At 36.8% G+C, this 24,310-nt stretch overlaps 1 protein-coding gene across 1 annotated transcript in view; it reads left to right on the forward strand.

Annotated features, from left to right (window-relative positions):
- LOC140531889 (metabotropic glutamate receptor 8) overlaps positions 1–24,310 on the forward strand; it is a 387,742-nt gene that overhangs the window by 357,204 nt on the left and 6,228 nt on the right. The window contains exon 5 of the mRNA XM_072650546.1: positions 21,098–21,344. Within this exon, the coding sequence (XP_072506647.1) occupies positions 21,098–21,344 (247 nt within the window). The remainder of the gene's footprint in view (positions 1–21,097; positions 21,345–24,310) is intronic.

Below are 24,310 nucleotides of genomic sequence, written 5' to 3' on the forward strand. Positions count from 1 at the left end.
CCAGCTTTGGTTGTTTTTATGTTCTCTCCATTTAAGATGTCAGAAGCCTGGAGCACACTTCAATGCACATGTTTCCCTCAGGGAAACACAAAACACAAGGGAACATAAACACAGACACACAAGAAAAACAACTGATTCTCTTGTTTTCCTACCTGTCATGACCCATAGCTCAACCACTACAATAAAAGGAGTCAACCTAAATACCAGCCTAGGATTTTCAGAACTTATATCTTCAGCCTTTGTGTATCTTGGAAGTAGGAGAAAGATCCTTAACCATTAGGACTAGTAAGAGCTTTTGCTTTCCTTTATCATAGATCAACTAGCCTGTTTTCCTAATTAAATCAAAAAGTATTTACCAGGAATCTACTCTGTGCCAGGCTTTGTAGCTGGCACTGGGGATACAAACACAAAAAATGAAACAATACATAGTCTCAGTGACTTTGCATTATGATTCAAGTATATATACATACATACATGCATACATACATACATACATTCATTCATATAAATGTAGAGAGAGAGAAGTTTAGCATAAATATAAAGTGAACGAATACAATAATACATAAGATAGTTATGTACATGGCAATTTGAGAGAAGACATTTGCAGTTGTGGGGAGGAGGGATCAGGAAAGGCTTCATGCAAAGCTATGTAAAGGTTATTTCTCCCCCTTCCCTCTTCAGCAGAAGGTGAATGAGTATACCCTTATGATAAGCCAAGTGAGGCTACAAAAATCTTTTTTCTTGTAATAATGACATGGTGAGGGTCCTCTGCCTTTGACTAAATCAGTGGCTGTGCATGTCTAAATAAAGGCTTTTATAGAATGATTGAATGGATTCCTATACAGTATTTGATTGCCATTATGATGTTAATTTTCCCTTTGTGAAAGGATATCTTGACTCAAGGCTGCGTACAGTTGCTAAATCAGAATCTTGGGAGAGACTGAAGAATCATCTTTGAAATAGATTCGAGGTTAGTACATCAACCTTAAGCCTTTACTGATGAAGAGGTTGTTCCCTGGTAAGGCTATGATGGCCAATCTCAACCTGAAAAATCGTTGGTCAGGTCAGTGGAATAATCTCCTATCATTGATAATCTTCCTTCCTGCAGTTTCCTTTGACTTAGGAAATGTTGCTCAGGGATGATCTTCTGAGAGTGGCATGCCTCACCTGTTAGGCTTCATCCAAGTCTCAAGGTCATTGATAATTAGGGCCCTTGTTCCTTTGTTTGTCCTTTGCTGCTAGTTCAAGACAAACATATTCTTCAGCATAACCACAATATAGCTTCTCCATATAGTCTAGAAATTCTTTCCCTACTATGGGAAAAAAAAATATTCTCTCTTCCTATGCTACATTGTTAGATATTGGACTCCAGGTCACATTTCCCATAACTTCACATCTAAAATACTTGTCATAATGATCCTTGCATTGCCATACTCTAACATGCACATTTATAGCTTCCCTCTTTTTTTCATTTTAAGATAACCTTGTGATCCTAATAATTCATTTTCTATAATCCACTCAGCTGATAAAGTGACAGTCCTAAAGAGCAGATCTGCCCACATTACTCTTATTTTCAGTATGCTGCAAATGCATGCAGCATCAAATATAATATCTCTACTCTACCTTTACATTCTTCTTATATTCTAGTCTCCACTTCTCCATATATGTTATAATCCAATGACACTGGTTGGTGAACTGTTTTCTTATATACCACTCTCCAACTCCTGGTCTCTGCCTTTTCAATGCACTGCCTAGAACTCTTCTCTCTCTCTCTCTCTCTCTCTCTCTCTCTCTCTCTCTCTCTCTCTCTCTCTCTCTCTCTCTCTTCTCTCTCTCTGTGTGTGTGTGTGTGTGTGTGTGTGTATCTTCATCTCCACTTACTAAATTCTCTGGCTTCCTTTAAGCTGCAACTCAAATCCTATGCTCTTCACAAGCCTTTTCTAGACCCTCTCCTTCTACCCACGTTAGTGCTACAATTATTGTATATCATCTATCATATTAAAATGTGAGCCCCTTGAAGAAAGTTACCAAGTTTATTTGCTTTTCTTTGTTTTATAGTCACTTTCAACAATGTTTGACCCATACAAAGTACTTAATAAATCCTTGTGGACAGATTGATGTACTTAGGTCCACTCGTTAGATGATCAGGTTATAGATGAGAAACCCAGATCATAGTGAGTATTACAATACCACCCATCAGGATTATAATCTCCAAGATTAATAGTTGCATAGATATAGGATCCTCCAGTAGGGTTAATTTTTTTCATTCTGAGCCCACCTATCTTCCTTCCTTCTAGATAGTCATTCATCTGTACAGTTAAATCAATTAAAGTTGTCTGATCCACTGGTATAAGATGCCCTGCTATGTAGTTCATTAAGTTATCATTATATCCTTTTTCTAAATATTTCCATTAGCATCCATTTTTCTTAGTCCAAGATGACTCTTGGTAGGCAGAATTTCTTTATATATTCTGTCAGAGACCATCCTCCTTGTTGGAATCTAATCAAAATGGTAGCCATAATCACCTTGCATTAGGGAGATTTTATACCCCAAAACGACCAGTGACATTTTAGTTTTTCTCACTGGGTAAAACTCATAAGTTAAGAGTATTAATAGCTATATTGACATTAATGAATGGTCTTAGAATAGTATGGGAATTTTTTGCACCTTCTGCCCCCTACCCCAATCACTTCACTACCTGGTTGGTTGTTGTCCTTCATCTTCAAAGAGGACCAAAATGACATCACCATTGTAAAGTGAAATTTCAGTTTGTCTGACTGTGGTTGATCAGACCAATACAAGCTCAGAATGCTCTCCCACAGATGATATCTTTTGATTCCTGAGTAAATCGGATTTAAGCGAGGCAGAGTTGCATGAAGTTGTCAGCCTCACTCTCTCCTCTCAAGTCATCATAGTTCAGTAGCAGAACAGAGTCAAGATGACTGGTGATGGCTCAGGATGAAGTGGATGACCTTGGCTAACCAAGCTCTAAGCGCTCCACATTGCCTGCTTCATCTACTTTCATGGCCATTGGAACAAATTGTTCTCATCTGCCCTTTCCACCAGATGAAGTCTTCACATGCTTGGGGTAGACACCCCCCTAACTCTCCAATGGGTTTGAGAACCCTTGGTTACCCTCAGCCTGATTTGACCAGTCTGCCGAAATGGCTTACCAGGGTGTGACCACTGCGCATCCTGCAGCTTCTTAGAGCCACAGGTGAGAGTTATATGGAACAGGTGGACACCAAAGGTGGAAAGAGTCCCAAAAAGGCCTCAGTAGCCACACCAAAGGTACTGGTCCTTCCTGAACATACCCTACACCTTGAAGAATAAAGGGACTATAGAAGACCAAAGGCCAAGTTATTTCTTTTTCTGTTTCATAGGTGAAATCCCCACCTACTTGTTGGCCCACCTGCTGAGTTGGCCAGAAATTTACACCTACCTAATTAGGTATTAAGACAGTAGCCACAGAGTCTATTGACACCTTCCTACTTGACGTTAATTCCTTCACCTTAGCAGAACCTAATAGACTGTGCAATCTATGTGCAAAGCTTTTATAACTGGATATCATAATAAAGAACCGGAACAAGACTTCTGTGGAACAAGAGTAAAATCATCTGGGTCCTTTCCCATGTAATATTCATGCTTTTCAAAGTAAAAAGAATTTAAATTAAATTAATTAGAATTAAAAAGAATTTGACAAAGAAAGACATGGTATTTTGACAACTAAAAGATTTCCAAACGAGTGTATTTCTGAACCATGAGTTTGACTCCTATTACAACACTATGTAAATAAGCACATGAGAAATAGGTCACATACATATTAATATATTGGAATATACAATGTATCATTCTTTAGAGCAAGCTGAGCTTAATAAACAATTTCCTGTTGACCTTAGGGAAATATATTGTTAAATTGAAGAATGAGTGATAAAGAGCAAAATATTGATGGTTATAGATTCATCCATTGGTAGCTGTAAATGCACAAAATGTGCAGCTGTATTTTTTAAATGTCAACTTTGCATGATACCAATTAGACTGTAGTTAGGAGTTAGATACCTCTAGGGCAGATTTTCTTAACTTTTTGTAGTATTATATACCCCTTTTGGCAGTCTGAGAAAGCCTATGAACCACTTTTCAATTTGTTTTCAATATATAAAACAAAATTGGTAGTGTTTCAAAGAAACCAATTATATTTTTAAAAAGTACATTTTTTCCCATCCCAATTCACATTCTCCCTGAAACCTATCCAATAATTCCTTCAGAGGTCATGGTCCCTAGGTTAAAATTCTTTCTCTAGAGGATGGTAAGTTACAATCTCTTGTCATAGTTCTTATTAGTTATCTTCCATATTGCAAATGTATTGTATTGGATATGATGAATCTGAGTGAGCAAGGATTATTTAGTGTTACTTATCACTTAACTGGAAACATTTTTCCTATTGATGATGAGTCACTGGTATCTTATTTATATAAAAGGGAAGGGAGGAGATATGTTTTCTTCTAGTTAATATCTAAGAAATATGTTATATGATATACTATAGTTAGGAATAGAAGAGTATGTGTGTATGTGTGTTTACATGTATATATGTAATATTTTTAAAGGTATATTTTTCCCATCTGATATCCAACAAAGGAAATGTGTTCCCTATTAGCAAAAATAAACAGCTAGAGAGGGAAGCTCGAAAAAAGTTTTTATTTATTTATATTATTTATTATTATTATGGCATTTTGATGACAAAGCTAGGAAAAGATAAAATAACAGCTGGGAAAGATCCTTGTAATAGGTTTATCGAAGGAAAATTAGGTAGGGGTGGGAATGGTAGATTCAAGTGAAGGGCGAAATATAGTAAACAAGGACAATCTTGTTTGCTTCCTTAAGAAAGGAATAGGGCATTAGTTGCCAAAATGACATAGATGGATAAAGGAAAAGTCAGAAGTCAGGTCTTCGCTTTGTTAAATCAAAGACAGATATTTACCGAAGAAGGAGATCAGGTAGAAAGGGCTCACATCTGTCATTAGAGCAGTTTTACTTCCATTGAAAGTGCCAAATTATCCATTCCACAAGATAAACTGTTGAAGACATCGATTCTCAGTCTGTGCACTGAGGACACTTGGGAGGCCTCAGTGTTATTTTGAAGGGTTCATGAATCAATATGGATATTAATCATTATCATTTTAATATTTCTTTAACTCTGGGAAAACAAGCAATAAGATTCCATACACAATATTTATAAGCAAACACATAAATTGAATAAATTATTTTATTGTCTTACTATTTTAAAAAAGTATATGGATATTATTATTAATAAAAAATTCATATTAAAAGTATTACTGAAATGATCATTTCTGTCCCCAAGCATTTTCTCAATTTACACATATTAATAGACTACTATTGCAAATCAGTTAACAAGCATTAGTAAGTGTTTATTGTATACCAAGTACCATGCTAAAAATTGGGCATATAAATAAAAGCAAAAAGAAAGATAATCCCTACCTTCAGGGAGGTTGCATTTTAATGGAGGAAGGTCATATATAAAATAGAGCTGAGAAGAAAAAAGAGGATGTGGAGAAAGACCTACTCAAGGGGAATGGTAAAATGATGGTGATCAAGAGAATAGAGGATGTCTGTTCTGGGCCTTTTCTAAAAAATGAGGTTCTAGGAAGAACTTAATAGCAGAAGAAGGGAGCCAAAGAAGCACAGTAAAGAGGCAGCTAAAGCAGGGTGGCAAATTCTGGAGAATCAATGGAGTTTTGTAGGGTCAGTGAATTTATTATTATTAATTATTATTATAAAAGAGTCTTCATACTGAGTCAAAGCTCAGGAACCCACTTATTCCATGTACTACAACAGCTGTCAACTCTCTAAAATGATTAACGATTTGTAAATTCTTGGACTAAAACTTTAGTGTGGCCCTTGGATACTTCAGGTAGGTTTGTGACATGATCCACGCAAGTACTCCATTCATGAGGGTATTGTCATACGTTCACTCTGTCTCCTCCCCACTGTCTCTGTCTTTCTGTAAATCCTTCAGAGGAAGAGGGTCCTCCCAAAATATGAAAAATATTCTAGATTCCTCCAAATCATGTGAAAACCAATGGAACATGCACATTATCAGTTATTTTTCTCTTGCAGTAGAACCTCCTTTTTGGTCATATGTATCTTTAGTGACATCATTTATGACATTTGTCTTATACAGTTCCTCATTGTAACTTATACTTGCTAGGAGAAGACCTCTTTCTCAGTTTTTTGGAAACTGATGCTAATAGATATAAATGACATGATCACAAAGTCTGTGTGGTTTTAGGTAGCTTCTCTTCCTTCGATGGAGTACCACTGATCCTATGCAGAAATTCCATATTGTTATTGGTCAGAAGAAATACTTGGGTAAATCCATCACTATAAATAAATGAAATAATCCAAAATGCACATTGGAATGATGATGTTGCCAATTAATCCTTTTATCTGTGAATATTAGAAAATTAATGTGGTGGAAAGCATAAGGTTATATGATAGCCTGAGGTCTAATTTTGAAAGTGCAGGAAAACCTTTTGATTTAGATTTGTAATTTATGATTATACAATCACAGGCCACAGAACTGGAAGGGACATTGGATACCATTTAATCCAACACTCTCATTTTACAGATTTTTTTTTTAAATGGAGATAGTTCATATAACTGTACTTGAATGAATGGTTCTAAACACATTTTGTGATCTTGCAATTTTCTATAAGTAAGTAGCATTCATGTAAAATTAGTATGTTTTTCAAAATAAGGTCTCTAAGAATTTAACATTTCTTTTTACCTATTTTTTGATTTCTTGAGTACTGAAGGGCTTTTAAGTCTGTAATACATTGACAATATTATGAATTGTTAGTATTTTTATCAAATGACTTCATCTTGTATTTCTCTCTACCATCATCAAGATGTAATTTCTTCCCTTCACATAACTCTGTTTTGCAAGCACCTACACTTGGGCTTCAAGCTATAGTGGTCTTAACATCACTGCAATTCATTCCCACAGCTAAAGCCATAAAGGAATTTACCTACCTAATTAAACCCCACACTTTAATCAAGAGAATACTGCCTTCCATCCTACAAACAGGTTGTTTTCCAGAAGTGTCAGTCAGTCAATGAGCACACCCACTTATGTGTCAAGCACAGTGTTGAGTGCTGAGGATACAAAGAAAGTCAAAAAATAGTCCTTGCTTTCAAGGAGCTTATAGTCTATATAAGGAGAAAATATGAAAAACAAGTATTTACAAACAAGAAATATGTTAGATAAATTGGAGAAAATCAAGAGGGGGAAGCCATGAGCATCAAGGGGAACCTTAAGCCATGGATGACAGTAGGTGGAGATGAGAAGGGAGGAAATTCCAGGCATGAGAGATAGCCAAGGAATTACAGAGTCAGGAGATGGAATCAGTTTTAAGATTGGGGTTATAGTTATTCAATGTCTTGTGCAAAGAAAGTAAGAAGGCCAGCGTCACTGGATCACAGAGTACATTGAGGTGTATAAGGCATAAGAAAACTTGAAAGGCAGGAAGGGGCAAGGTTTTGAGGGGCTTTCAGTGTCAGACAGATGGTTTAATATTTGACCCTAGAAGCAACAGTGAACCACTGGAGATTTTTAAATGGGCAGGGAGAGAGGTTGGGTAACATGGTGCTTTAGGAAGATCAACTTGAGCACTGAGTGCAGGGTGGACTAGGATGGAAAGAGATGCAAAACAGGAACACCAACCAACAGGTTGTTGTAATACTCCCCATGTCTTGTCATGAGGTCCTGAAGCAGGGCATTGGCAATATTAAAGAAGAGAAGAGGGTCTATATAAAATATGTTATAGAAGTAAAACTGCGAACTTAGCAGTAGATTGACTATATGGGAGTGTGAAAAAGTAAGGGGTCTAGAATGACAGCTAGATTATGGATGAAAGGGATGATGGTGGTACCCTAGACAGTAATAGGGAATTCTCAAATGACAAAAATTTGAAGGAGAAGATAATGAGTTTAAAATGTCTATGAGGTGTCCAGTCTGACATGTTCCCTAAGCAGCTGGAGATGCAAGTCTAGAGGTTAGAAGAGAGGTTAGCGCTGAATAAGCAGATTTGAGAATCATCTAAAGAGAGATGATCATTGTAACCAGGGGAGTTGATGAGATACCAATCAAAATAGTACAGGGAAAAGAGAAGATGGCCCAAAACAGAGTCCTTGGAGACATCCACCATTGAGTTATGACCTGGATAGAGATGCAACAAAAGGAAAATAAGAATTGGTGAGACAAATAGAAGAACCAGGATCAAGTAGTGCCACAGAAACCTAGAAAGAAGAGTGTATCAGGGAGAAAAGGGTGATCAACATTGTCAAAGACTGCAAAGAGATCAAGAAGAATGAGGACTGAGAAGAAGAGTCATTAGATCTGGCAATTACAAGATTATCAATAACTTTGGAGAAACCAGATTTCATTGAACGATGAGGTCAGCAGCCAGTCTATAGGCAATTATATCTTAGTAAGTCTCTTGTTTGGAAGTGACAGAACATTTTTCCATAAAAATGTGATTTGTACTCAGACCAGTTCACAAAAGCTTTATCTTGACACGCTACATCTGAAACAGTACACATTTGAAAGGAAAACTTGTTAGAAAGAATATTTTGCAGTTCAAGTGTTATATAAAGTGTCTAGCATGTAGTAAAGGCTTAATAAATACTTTTTGCATTCAAGGAATTTAAAAATAGAATCATAGAAATATTTTTATCTAGTTTCATTTATTTTGAATACTAGACTTCGGTGTAAAGTTTGTTTTTTGTTTTAAATTAGAGGAAACAGGAGAAATAGTCAGTCCCTCACTTTAGGATCTCATTATCTTGGAAAGTGGAAATCTTTTAAAATTTGTTAAACAGGTAGAGAACAGAAGATTGTGTATAAAATACTAAACTCTATGATATTATGAGAGGTTAGATCACAAAATCATAAATTTAGAGCCAGAGGACTCTAGTTATTGAGCACACCACCCCCTCCCTATTTTACAGATTTGGAAACTGAGATTCACAGAGGTTGAGTGACTTATCCACAGTCAAACAACTAGTGAGTACGTAGTGACTCTGAACACAAATCCAATATTCTTTACATGTCATTAAGTTGCTTTTTTAAAATCCAATATTCTTTACATGTCATTAAGTTGCTTTTTTAAAAGGACATTTTTTTGTCTGTCCTACAGGAGGCACCTGATCCTTTAAAGTTACTTCTTTCTATTTCTAACAACCTTGATATTGTGAGTTTTCCTTTTCCTTATCAACCATGATTAAGATTGATTTGGGGCTCACAGATTGGAGAGGGGAAAGGACAATGTGATAGAAGTCATAAGAAATGGAACAACATAAATCATTAATTTGGGTTACCATATAGATTGATTTTTGCATAACTTCTTAGGGCAGCTAAGTGTATTAGAATGCTGAGTCCAGAGTCAGGATAATTCTTCTTCCTGAGTTCAAATCTGGCTTCAGATGTTTACTAGCTGTTTGATCCTGGGCAAGTACCTTAACCCTGTTTGCCTCAATTTCTCATTACTAAAATGAGGTGAAGAAGGAAATGGCAAACTACTCCAGTATCTTTGCTGAGAAAATTCCAGATGAGATTACAAAGAATCAGAAACAACTGAAAATGACTGAATAGCAATAAAAACTTTATTTGTAACAGGGCAGGTCTCTCTTATTTGACAAGGGATAGTGGGACAATATTCAGAAATTATTGTGATATAGAAACAAATTAAATCAATGAAACTTATTTAAAAGAAACAAATTGATTGAGCTGGTATGAACTGAGTAAGAGAAAAGAGAGTGTGGTATGTTCCATATGCCTCTAAAGTTTAATTGGTGGAGAATAGGGATTGTATACAATTTCCCTTATTAGATATCAAGTAACGTCACTGGTGGAAGACCACTTAAGTCTTGGGTATAATGATCTTGGGAGAAGTGGAGAAGCTGAAGTTGGATGAAGTAGAGTATCTATGTCTTTGAGAAATATATAAATTAGAAGTTTATGAGATGAGTATCACCAGATCCATTAAATAGGAGTATTAGATGACTGATGGTTAAAATATTTACCATATATGAAAATAATAAAACTGATTTTATATTAAGATTATTATTAAGATTCTAGGGTATCAACTGATTTTTCTATTTCTTCAGATTTCTTTATATGTATGTTGTCCATATTAAAGGGGATACTCAGAACTCTGAAAGTGACAGAGATAAGATTCAGTGAATACAAAGTGCGATGTGGCAGGATAGAGCTCATGGAAGGATGCCAATAAACAACAAAACATCAAATGAAGCAACTAACAAAAAGCATGCTTTGAATTCATCTGTAAATATTGTAGCAGAAAATTCAGGACCACTGTTTGCTACATAAATATTTTATTACCTTTCTATGAATATGCTCAATGAGATCATTGAAAAATTAATGATCACGTTTTATTTAGTATTAGTGTGGATTTAACTTCTGCTTCACTTGTATCTCCTCTCTTTTTAATAACAAAGGAAAGATATTGCTAGTCTAATTGTTACATTTTTATGTTTAATTATTAAATCTAGCTATTATATCTCTTATTGCAAGTTATCAAAAGAGTAGAGCCTTCTTAGAGACTTCTTTCAGGACCTATTCTTGGCCAAACAAATATTGAACAACTGTTCATGGAGTGTCTGTTCTGTGCAAACTTTGTCTTTTGGCATTGATTTGGATAAAAAGATGTGTGTGTGTGCGTGTGTGTGTGTGTGTGTGTGTGTTTGTATGTTTGTCCTTCATTGCCGAAGAAAACCATGCTATCAAGAAATAATGACCTGACTTGCACTTGACTTTGTTTTGAGTGAGGGAGGACTGTGCAGGTCACCAGTCTCACTTCTCCGTAATCATCTGAATCCAGTGACCAGATATTCATCAGGATGACTGGAGATGACCTAGGAAGAGGCAATTGGGGTTAAGTGATTTGCCCAAGGTCACACAGCTAGTGAGGGTCAAGTGTCTGAGGTGAGATTTGGACTCGGGTCTTCGTCACTCTTGCACTGATGCTCTATCTGCTGCACCACCTAGATGCCCATGGATAAAACAATAATTAGCACATGGACCCTCAACTCATATAATTCACTACAGTGAACACTGAAATATCCAGAAAAGGTTTATTGGATGTTATTTTGCACATTTAAGGAGGTTTTATAAAAGTATATGTCCATTTAACACCATATATCAACACAAACGTTGAGACTTTCATTTTGACCTATGGCATTAGCCAATGACATGATAAACTCCCATTTGAATGTGTAAAATAATGTTGATTAAACTACCTCTGCATACCAGAAATATTTTATTCTTTACCTTAGTACTATTGCCTATTATCTTTACCTTTCACACTGGCCAGTCTTCTGACAAGCACATACCAGGAAACACATGAGAGATGACTGAAGTGAGAGTATGTGAATGGAACAATGTAAATTCATTGCTACTGCAGGTCCATAGTATATTGTAAACTCTTTAATGCTGGGGATCATCCCTTTCCTTCCTTTGTTGTTTTCATGGTGGCTAGCACCATTGTTATACACTAAATAGGTCATAAATAATTTTTTTGAATGAATGAACAAATAGTGAGTCAGTTACATTGTTTTTATACAAAAGACAGATTATCCTCCCCATCTATACTCTTCACTGATAAAGACTAATTTCGTATACTTCAAATGTGCACATATGTCATAAAATTCAAGTATACATACCTGACCATTCAAGATGAATGAAGAGAAATACCCAGGAACATCCCAGATAAATTGCTAGGCAGATGTGCTTCTCATTTCCATTCAAGAACCAGAGGCATAACACCATGCATAATTCAAACATATATACATATATATAGACTATACAAAAGCATAGTATCCATTGGTGATAGAAGACAAGGGAAAGAGAGTACAAGTAATGCTTCTTTCTCTAGAGTTCTGATGATTTATTATGGTATAATAGATGGAAATAATAAAGCGACTCACTAAAACATCTCTCCAGAAACCTTGGACAAGCCCCTTACCTTCATCGAGCTCGAATAAAGAGTTTAGACTAGATGAGCTCTGAAGTCTTTTCCAGATTTAGAGCTAATTTTGAGGTCCTTAACCTTTTGGTATGTCATGGTCCCTTTTGACAATCTGGTGGAGCTTCTCAGGATCATGATTTTAAGTGCATAAAGTAAAATACGTAAGATTGCATAGAAATTGCCCAATAATATTGAGATACAGATATCAGAATATATTTTTTCAAAGTCTTAGACCTCAGTAAAAGAATTCATGATTTATTCATCCTTGCTATGACTGTGCATGTGTGTTCATTGTTTATGTGTGCTCAAATGTTGAGTTCTATGGAGGACCAAAACGGAGGAATCATGACTCGCACACACAAATTTGGTTGCCTTCACTTTCACCTGGCATTGCAGTAGTCTACTTCTTTGCTATTGGAGAAGACATAGTTGACTGAGTAGAAATTTCAACATATAAGAGACCTTGGTTTGTGCAGTAGAAAGAGAAAGAGGTAAAGAAGGGTTCTTTTATTCTATGTGCCTGGGGAAGTATATTGCTAGCAAAACCTTTTACTCAAAAGAAAAGAAACAATTGGGATTGTTAGGTACTTACAATACCCTATGGATACTTCAAACCCATATTGTAGATTAGGATCTTATTTTACTGTAAATAAATATTGATTTACATTTCTCATAAACCAATGTTCCTCTTCATCTTAAGTAACGGAAGTTCCTCAGGGGCAATAGACTTAATTCATGAACTCATTTTCACAGAATCGTAGTGGATCATGGAACTGTTAATAATGCTTGTTTTCCATGAGCAAGATGATTTATATCAACTTTTCATTAATATTAAAAGTTGAATCCAAGGAAACTTGGAAACTTCTATCCTTGGAGATAACTCCTAGAACATTTAAAGTTATCATTAATGTTTAAGCTGTGACTCCCCCAACAGAACTCATAGTGAGAATATTCAGGAACATGGTAAATAACTACTTCATGCTTCATAAGTAACATCTTAAGATATTTAACACTTAAAATAAGTTCTTCATTCTAAGGTATGATATTTCATGAAGAATGTGGTACATGAACGGATGCACATTAAACCTACTTTGCTGAAACTCTAATTTCCTTGTTTATTGACTCTTTAATTGAACTAGTTTGCTGAAAGGATAGACTACAGTAATACATTTGCTGTGGAAATTGGCTTTCTGGAATCTTAACAATGTATCCTCTAGTTAGGGAAAGAATATTGACTGTGTTGTATAGAAATTATATCAAGCCAGCAGAGAACATTCTCACATAACTTTATGAAGGAAGATATAATTCTTGAGGTGGTTGAATGAATATATGACAACAAAAATGCAAATTGAAAAGTAGAAAGAAATAAATTGATTAACCTTTTTTCTACCTAATACCAAAATGCAATTTGTCATTTAAAATATAGAATTGAGACCACAGTGTATCTATCTTTTTTTTTTTTTTAAAAAAAACAGAAAGACTGCTAGAGTACTTGAATGAAACATTGATCATTGTTTCCTAAACTAAGGTTTGGTGGAACATTTTCTGATTTCTCATTTAGAGAAGTTAGTTTGAAAGCTGGATGGGAGTATAGAGTTCATTTAGCCCAGCATCTTCCTTTAAACTAAGGGTCCAATAAGCTAAGGTTCTTCCTGCTTGGTCTAGAATCCAAACTTTTTGACACCCAGTAAGGTCCTATTTCATGGTCCTTAGTTCTGCTGTAACTCTATAGAGGCTTATCTCGGTACTTTTTCCATAGTGGTATGCTTTCAATAGGAGCATAGATTTAGAGCTAGAAAGAATCTCAGAGGTAACTTAGAAGTATTCTTTCACTTTACAAATAAGAGACACTAGGTGCTAGGTGGCTTAGTAAACTTCAAGTCAGGAAGAATTGAGTTCAAGAATTGCCTCAGGACGGGGCGGAGCCAAGATGGCGTAGTAGAAAGACGCACATACACATAGCTCCGAACCCACAACCCATAGAACAACTACAAAGAAGTAACTCACGGCGAATTCTGCACCCAGAGGCCACAGAACATTGGAGCGAGGGAGATTTCTGTTCCGGAGAGACCTGCAAACCTCTCGTAAAAGGTCCTTCGTGCTGCGGACTGGGCGCCGGGACTGGGAGCTGAGTACAGCCCTGCCGTGGCCGCGGCACCGAGAGGAACAGATCCGAGCGGGCTTCAGGGACGGGATCTCCAGCGGCCGCACAAGTACCTCCACCCACAGGTGACGGGGGTCGGTGAGAGAGTCCCTTTGGCGGGTCGAGGGGGGAGTGGGGTGCCCCCATGGCTCGGGCCCCCTTGGGAGACAGAAGCTGAGGGGCAGCGGCAGACCAGGGCTCCCCAAGCAGGCAGGAGCCTGGATCCATTGTTGAAGGTCTGTGCATAAACTCCCTGAGGGAACTGAGCCTGAGAGGCAGCCCTGCCCTCACCTGAGCATCTGAATTTAATCTCACACTGAATAGCAGCCCTGCCCCCGCCCAAAGCCCTGTGGCTGGAAGCAGCATTTGAATCTCAGACCCCAAACACTGGCTGGGAGGATCAGGAGGCGAGGTGGGTGTGAGGAAAATATTCAGAGGTCAAGTCACTGGCTGGGAAAATGCCCAGAAAAGGGAAAAGAAATAAGACTATAGAAGGTTACTTTCTTGGTGAACAGACATTTCCTCCCTTCCTTTCTGATGAGGAAGAACAATGCTTACCATCAGGCAAAGACACAGAAAGCAAGGCTTCTGTGTCTCAGCCCACTCAATGGGCTCAGGCCATGGAAGAGCTCAAAAAGAATTTTGAAAATCAAGTTAGAGAGGTGGAGGAAAAGCTGGGAAGAGAAATGAGAGACATGAAGTCAAAGCATGAATAGCAAATCAGCTCCCTGCTAAAGGAGACCCAAAAAAATGTTGAAGAAAATAACACCTTGAAAACTAGCCTAACTCAATTGGCAAAAGAGGTTCAAAAAGCCAATGAGGAGAAGAATGCTTTCAAAAGCAGAATTAGCCAAATGGAAAAGGAGATTCAAAAGCTCACTGAAGAAAATAGTTCTTTCAAAATTAGAATGGCACAGATGGAGGCTAAGGACTATATGAGAAAGCAAGAAATCACAGAACAAAGCCAGAGGAATGGAAAAATGGAAGATAATGTGAAATATCTCATGGGAAAAACAACTGACCTTGAAAATAGATCCAGGAGAGACAATTTAAAAATTATGGGACTACCTGAAAGCCATGATCAAAAGAAGAGCCTAGACATCATCTTTCATGAAATTATCAATGAAAACTGCCCTGAGATTCTAGAACCAGAGGGCAAAATAAATATTCAAGGAATCCACAGAACACCGCATGAAAGAGATCCAAAAAGAGAAACTCCTAGGAACATTGTGGCCAAATTCCAGAACTCCCAGGTGAAAGAGAAAATATTGCAAGCAGCTAGAAAGAAACAATTCAAGTATTGTGGAAATACAATCAGGATAACACAAGATCTAGCAGCTTCTACATTAAGGGATCGAAGGGCATGGAATAGGATATTCCAGAAGTCAAAGGAACTAGGACTAAAACCAAGAATCACCTACCCAGCAAAACTGAGTATAATACTTCAGGGGAAAAATTGGTCTTTCAATGAAATAGAGGATTTTCAAGCATTCTTGATGAAAAGACCAGAGCTGAAAAGAAAATTTGACTTCCAAACACAAGAATGAAGAGAACCATGAAAAGGTGAACAGCAAAGAGAAGTCATAAGGGACTTACTAAAGTTGAACTGTTTACATTCCTACATGGAAAGACAATATTTGTAACTCTTGAAACATTTCAGTATCTGGGTACTGGGTGGGATTACACACACACACATGCACACACGCACACACACATAGAGACAGAGTGCACAGAGTGAATTGAAGAGGATGGGATCATATCTTTAAAAAAATGAAATCAAGCAGTGAGAGAGAAAGATATTGGGAGGAGAAAGGGAGAATTGAATGGGGCAAATTATCTCTCATAAAAGAGGCAAGCAAAAGACTCATTAGTGGAGGGATAAAGAGGGGAGGTGAGAGAAAAACATGAAGTCTACTCTCATCACATTCCACTAAAGGAAAGAATAAAATGCCTACTCATTTTGGTATGAAAACCTATCTTACAACACAGGAAAGTGGAGGATAAGGGGATAAGCAGAGTGGGGGGGGATGATAGAAGGGAGGGCATGGGGAGGAGAGTGCAATTTGAGGTCAACACTCATGGGGAGGAATAGGATCAAAAGAGAATAGAAGTAATGGGGGACAGGATAGGATGGAGGGAAATATAGTTAGTCCTATACAACACAACTATTATGGAAGTCATTTGCAAAACTACACAGATTTGGCCTATATTGAATTGCTTGCCTTCCAAAGGGAAGGGGTGGAGAGGGAGGGAGCTAAAGAAGTGGGAACTCAAAGTGTTAGGATCAACTGTAATGTTCTTACCACTAGGAAATAAGAAATACAGGTAAAGGGGTATAGAAAGCTATCTGGCCCTACAGGACAAAAGAGAAGACAGAGACAAGGGCAGAGAGGGATGATAGAAGAGAGAGCAGATTGGTCATAGGGGCAATTAGAATGCTTGGCGTTTGGGGGGGGGAGGGGAGAAAAGGGGAGAAAATTTGTAACCCAAAATTTTGTGAAAATGAATGTTAAAAGCTAAATAAAAAAAAAAATAATAAAAAAAAAAGAATTGCCTCAGATATTTCCGAGTTGTGTAATCCTGGGCAAGTCACTTAACCTCTATCTGCCTCACTTTCCACATTTGTAAAATAGGGAAAATAATAGTACCTATCTCTCAGGGTTGTTGTGCAGATAAAAGGAGATAATATGTGTAGTGTTTTGCAAACCTTAAAGTGATAGATGTACGTATGTCTGCATAAGCTATTATTTCTGTCATTATAAGCATCTTCAATCATCTTCACCATCAAAATTTAGTGATTTTGCCCAAAGTTTCTCAGGTAGCAAGTTTTAGAGACAAAGATTCAAAGTCAGGTTTTCTTCTAATTCCAGAACATTGCGTACTAGGCTTCCTCTTGGACTCTCATCTGTTAAAGATTTCTAGGTTCTAAAACAATGCTAACCTTGAAGGCACCTTTATAATATTTTAATTTAAAAATAAAGGATACAGTTCCTATTGGGCTAGGAAGAAAGTGGCTATATATTCTTATGTATTTGTACCCTCTAAGTTACTTTTAAATTAGGTATGTAACATTTTCCCTGAAGGCTCAGAGAAACTGTTAACCTTAATGAACCAGTTACAAATAATTACCAATCAGTCAGCTGGTAAGCATTTAAGTGCCTTCTGTATGCAAGGCATTGTGCTAAGTTCTGGGGATACAAATATAGGCAAAAACAAGCCCTACTCTCATATAATAGGAGAGATAATAGCTAAATACTAGGTACATATGAGATACATACATTTATATGGAAAGTAACCTCAGAAGAGAAGGCACTAGTATATGGGGGCACCAGAAAATACATCCTGAAGAAAGCACCCATTGACCTGAGTACTGAAAGAAACAGTAGGAACAAAGAGGCAGTGGTGAGGAGAGAAGAGAAAGAAGAAAGAATAGGAACAAGTTTTTCCTAAGGATTTTGTCTTTTAGAATCTCGTTTCTTTCAGAAATCAAATCAGTTACCATCTTCTATGTGAAACTTTTCTGATTGCTTCCTCCCCATTTCCACTGTTAGTATCCTCCTTGACAATTGCCTTGTATTAATTTTGTTTGTATTTATGTCTGTGTATATTGATTCCCCAGATGAAATGCAAACATCTTGAAGTAAAGGACTATTTACTTTTTGTCTTATGCATCTCCAGTCCCTGGTGCAGAGTAGGTGTTTAAAAAAAGTTTATTAATTGATTGGCTGTTTGAGGGAAAGGTCAAGAATATTCAAAAGGAAAACAAAGGCATGGCAACAGGAAATTGAGTTCCATGTTCAGGAAATTTTTTTAAAGTTCAATTTATCAAGAGAAGAAGTATATCAGGGAATAAAGGGAGAGTAGTTTGGAGGTAGCTTATAGATGGAATAAAGCTTAAAATGTATCATCTTTCTTAAAGGTATTTTTATTTTAATATGTCAAACCATTAAAATAAAGTGAGGACAGTGCTTATGGTTAAATTTCAGACATTGGTGAGCAAGTGTGAAATATACATATGTATATACGAATCTTCCTAGTACTTTAGAAATCACAAGAGTAGTAATTGTTTATTTCACCTATTCATAAAGTCCAGCTTTTCCTAAGGAGGCACAAAAGATTGCCCTTCAGCAAACTACTGCTTTATATCAGGATAATTAATCTAATAGCTTCCTCCTTACAAGAATATTGAACATTTAATTCTCCAAGTTTAACTCCTCCAGGAAGTCTTCCATGATAAAAACCGCAAATGAATATTGATGCAGAGAGAAGTATATATATATATATATGTATATATGTATTATATATATACATATTTATATATACATACACATATATGTGTGTACGTATCTGTGTGTGTTCATGTCTTATATGTACCTTTTTTATTTACAAGCTGTCTCCTTTTTTAGGGTAGAGACTTTATTATTATCAGGGTTTTTTGCCTTTCTTTGTATCCTTAATGCTTAGTATGATGTCTGATATATAGTATGTGATTGTTAAATGCTCGTTGACTATTGCTTATCCTGGGGTACTCACTCTCTTTCACCTGATCACCTCTTCTATGATTCCCCATATGACTTTTATTTCGTCTTCCTCTGAACTGTCTGTGTATTTATCTCTCTTATTAGACTATGAACTTCTTGAGGACAGAGACTTCTTTTATTATTCCTGGCCCTTATGATATTTTGTATAAAATAGAGGCTTTAATTTATTTTAATTTGCCTTGATTTGATTTTTTTTTCTGTGTGAATGAGTTTGGAGATCTATTATGAGGGTATATTTTGACAGAGAGCGTTTAGGTTCTGAATAGTGAAAAATGTACAAAGGTCCAGTCCTTAAAGGTAACTTGATTAGTTTACAATTTTGCCAAGCACAGATGCTAAGTTTTGGTATGATGAGACAAGATCTCTTTCTGAGCATTCACATCTTGCTTGTCAGTCTCTTGGGACTCCCATGAAAAAGTAAAGGTATATTCTTATGTGGGTGGAAATGAATTCAAGAATAGTATTTTATTCACAGTCTGGTACTATCTTTTATTATGTGGAAGGGCAATCATTAAAATAAACACACATGCGTACTTCATAGAGGGCTTCCTGAAAATACTATGTGTTATCTGCATAAAAATCTTTGTGTAATAGCATCCCAGTCAGAGGAATTTCCTTTGCAAGTACCAAAAACAAAATGTCTTTTTTATTCAACTCAACAAGCTTTGGTTTTTGTCCACAAGTTACTCTACAAGTCACTGGGGATATAGAACAAAAAAATAGAGTGGTCCTTGCTCTCAATGAGTTGTCCATCACAATGGACTTATTTTTATTTTACTTTTAAAGTACTTATCCTCTACTTTGAGACAAAAGTCTCCCAGGAAGACTTCTAAGAGGCACCACAAGAAATCTTTCCCATTTTTTGGTACATTTCCTTCTGGAACTACTATTTTAAGAAATGGTAACCAAGGTCTAGAACATACTGATCTTAACTCGAAAATAGATGGGGACAGGGCATGTATTTTATCAAACTTTATCTTTCACTCATCACCTGACATAATGTGTTTAATGTATATTTGTTGAAATGAACTTGTCAGTTGTCATGCAACAACACTGTTAGGATAGAATCACTGGATTTAGAGCTCAAAGAGATCTAAAAGACCTTTTAGTTCAGACTATTCCCAGCAAAACTGAGGACAAATGAGATCAAATGACCTGACTGAGAAATGACACAGATTATAGGTAAACTACTTTACAAACCTTATAGTGCTAAGTAAGGAGTTTTGGTGAAGGAGTGGTAATAATTTTCAGAACTGAGATTCAAACCTACATCATATAATCATAGACATAGATATTAAACAGACTTTCTGTCCCTTAACAAGTGAGAAAACTGAAGCTCAGAGAGCCCAAGTGACTTTCTCAGTGTCTTAAGGGTAACAAGACATAGCTAACTATACTCTGAGTAAGCTTGTAGGATCATAGCTTTAGAAGATAGAAGGTATCTTAGAGGTTAGCTAGTTCTTCATTTCTTTTACTAAGTCTTAGAGGGGTTAAATGACTTGTTCAAGGTCTCACACATAGTAAAAGAGAGTTTAGATTCACCGCGAGGTCCATCATCCAGCACTGTGAAGCCCATTATTAGAGCATTGGGGTCACCACGAGTTGATTCTCTGAAATAAATATTTAACTTCCTCTCAACTTCAAAGATTTGTGTTTCTGGGTTCAGAAGAGAGTTGAGAGAGGAGGAAGGGGAGAAAGAGAATCTTTTGGTCTCATGTTCTCTCTCTCTCTCTCTCTCTCTCTCTGTCTCTGTCTCTGTCTCTGTCTCTCTCTGTCTCTGTCTGTCTGTCTGTCTGTCTGTCTCTCTCTCTCTGTCTCTCTCTGTCTGTCTGTCTGTCTGTCTGTCTCTCTCTCTCTGTCTCTCTCTGTCTGTCTGTCTGTCTGTCTCTCTCTGTCTCTCTCTGTCTCTCTCTCTGTCTCTGTCTGTCTGTCTGTCTGTCTGTCTCCCTCTCTCTGTCTCTCTCTCTCTAGCTTCTGTCTTACAAAGACATTTGTTGGCCAGGCTGCTTTTGTATTCTCTTTTTGTATGCTTGTTTTTAATCCAAATATGAAACTAAGATACAGAAGTTTAATTGTTTTTATGGGAACTTTGTCTAATAAACATTACTATCTTTCCCACCCACATTTTCAGGAAACAAGAAATAAAAAAGGAGTACTTGACTATAATTAAGGACAATTGGAGAGAGATAGACTCCTAATGTGCAAGTAACAATGGAGTATAGCAAAGTGTTTTCACCTTTAGTGGATGCTGCTATGTAGCGTGCTTTTGAGAAAACAGTACTGTGATTTGCCTGTCTGCCCATTAGCTTGCTAACATTTCTTGTAATGTTGTTTTTTCTCCCCTTAGATGTACATCCAGACAACAACACTTACCGTCTCCATGAGTTTAAGTGCTTCGGTATCTCTGGGCATGCTCTATATGCCTAAGGTTTATATTATAATTTTTCATCCTGAGCAGAATGTTCAGAAACGGAAGCGGAGTTTCAAGGCTGTGGTGACAGCTGCCACCATGCAAAGTAAACTGATCCAGAAGGGAAATGGCCGTCCAAATGGAGAGGTGAAAAGTGAGCTCTGTGAAAGTCTAGAAACCAACAGTAAGTCATCTGTAGACTTTCAGATGGTCAAGAGCGGGAGCACTTCCTAATAGATGTACGTTCCATGCAATCCTGTTTCTTTCTTGTAGATTGGGGGATGCGCTGCATGGGGGCAGAGGCATGCCAGAATTTATACGCCATATCTGAGAGACAGTTTAGTATGATGGAAGGCCAGAAATGGAAGGGAATTTAAAGAGCATTTGACTCAACATCCATTTATCAGAAGAGGAAGATAAGGCTCACAGAAGTGTAGTAACAGATTCAAGGACACCTGATTGTTTAAAGGTAGAGTTACGACTAGAACCTGAGTTTCTGATCCTTAATACGGTGTGCTTTGCTCCAGCCCATGGCACCTTTCAGCTAAATCCAAATGATTTTTATGACTAAAGTATATTCTCCAGAGGCCCCTAAAGCCAGGAAGCATATGTCTTCCCTTACCATGTAATTGCTGTATCATACATACTCTGTTCTTACTAATTTGAAACACTGTAAAATTTGAAATGTATCAATATAGCTCCATTGAGTAACGAAACAAAAAATATTTGTTAGCCAATTAAGTGCTTTATTGAAAACTTAATATTGAAGAACAATACAACCATGTACACTTTTGAATAATCATTTCCCTTTAATTTCAATGGACAAAATATAAATTTTTCTTTTCTTTCCTATGTTTTTTACTATTCTCCATCATTCCAACTTGACTCCATCAGCCATCAGTGAAAGCACTTCCTTTTAACAAATATGTATGATTAAGGGGAGGCAGGGGAGGAAGCATTTTAGAATCTTTAAAAAAGAATCATGTAGAATAAAGAAGATTTCATAATGGAGTATAACTCCATTTATAGCTTTTATTTGTATAATATCCTCTAGCTCCTTGTAATAAAAAAAAGGTAAAAAAATAAGCAGCATTTATTTAGCTCTATTGACCTTAGTATGCAGTAAATAGTATTTGTTAATAGGACTTCTGGGGAATAATGATTGTTACCTGGTCAATAACTCTGTTTAATGTAACTCTTCATTCATGTTGCCCTAAGTGGTTTCCTGCTTTTGGTTCTTCACTCCAAAGTTAGATTAAGTGACTTATTCTGACATTAATTAATTGATATCTATATTTCAATCACCATCATGAAAAAACTCCATGAGACAGAAAGGTAAATCTTTCCCCCCCTAACTTTCCCCACAATTCACCTACTTCCTCTGAAATTACCCTGAATCTGATAGAGCATGTTTTAATTTCTCTATTCCAGTTAACTTCAGATTCTACTTGTGGGATAATTGATTTATATTCACAGATATAAAGATAAAAGATGTTCATTTCTGACAAAGAATGACATTATATATTTTCTGTTATACTAGACTTAATGGGTAAATGTAAAGGAAATAATAGTTGTGGTCTTTGCCCTTAAGTAGTCTACAGTCTTGATGGGGGAAACAAGTTTCTTTTAATTAAGATCCATTTTTATGACAAATACTCTTGCATCTCTGGAGTTCTCTGAATCACTTCAGATCCTTCTCCGGCTCTTTGACATAAGAACGAGGAATGCCCTTTCTTTAACTAGTATAGTCATCTAACATTTGTTTCCCAAATCTACTCATGTGATATTTGGTAATAAGGAGAGTATTGTTCATTTGTATATCCCAGGGGTGGGGAATCTGTGGGCTTGAGGCTGCATGTGGCCCTCTAGGTCCTCAAGTGTGGCCCTTTGACTGAAATGTGGCCTTGAGGCCTTAGGTTCCCCACCCTTTCTATAGCCCTATTGGCAATTTGCAAAGCCCCTTTGAGTCTCCTTTTGATCCACACAGAAAGATAACGTACAACTCCTCAGTCTGATCTTCTATACCAAGGGACATAACTAATTTGTAACCATAACTTTACTAACTATCCTGATACCTCTTGTATGAGACCTCATAGAATGGGGGACCAGCTTTTCTCTGCTTACCACCAGAAAGAATATATAGATTAATATTGCTAGAAAATTCAGACAGCAAATGAATTTTACCTGGATTTTCACAAGGAATTCTTATAGTTTCAAATAGTGAACACTGAGAGACTGTTGAGAGGGGAGGGTTAAATGGTTGGGAGGGGGAAGCGATTTGGTGTAATAAGCGGCCACAATAAGAGAGTTCATTAGTCCTATGATTAGCGGTGAACAGCTTACCACTAATGGATCCATTTTGGTTCCTAACTTCTTGTGTGCCCATTCACTTCTATTAGAGTTATTGGTACTACATTCTTATGTCTTGGGAAAGAGTCAAAACTGGTATTTTTATATCTTGAAAGCTTTAGTGTGGGAAGTTAAAGCCACTCGTAGGAAGCCAGTAAACCACATCTGGCAGGTTATTTTCTTTCAGTTCCTGGCATTTCTCTATATGACTCACTGGAGTCACTGATGGTGTCTTCCTTATAGCATCATTTCATAAAACTTCATAAAAAAGCTTTAAGGATGAGAGTCACACTAACTTTCAGTGGATGTCAGCATCAGCCCTGTCTGAGTCCCCGTGAGATACAGTGGAAACAGAATTATCACTTGTTATTTATTTTTTAAAAGAATAAATGGCTCACTGAGGTGGAAAATTCCCATTATTATCCAGGCTTTATTCCCTCCCCTTGATGAAAAAAAGTCTTATGAGGTTTATGATTTTTCTATTATTTTCTGGTTATGTTGAAGGGAAATTATGCAGCATAAATGTGTTTGTGTATTTCTTGGAGAGCTGGACTTAAATGGAGGACAAGTCAGTAACTCTCTGGAAGGATCAATTTCTTCCCTTTGGAAGGTGAATCAAACAGAGAAAATACCACCAAGATTAAAAAAAAAATGCTGTCTGAGGCATCTCCAAGTAACACATTAGTGATCAGAAAGTTCATTCACCTCCCAGTAAAACAGTTGGCTTCTACATAGGAACTCCAGGTGATTTCTGTTTAAGATGGGGAAGAGATAGCATAGTGCAGTATTTGAACCCTTAAA

This window comes from Notamacropus eugenii, chromosome 3, assembly GCF_028372415.1.
Source record: "Notamacropus eugenii isolate mMacEug1 chromosome 3, mMacEug1.pri_v2, whole genome shotgun sequence".
NCBI lineage: Eukaryota > Metazoa > Chordata > Mammalia > Diprotodontia > Macropodidae > Notamacropus > Notamacropus eugenii.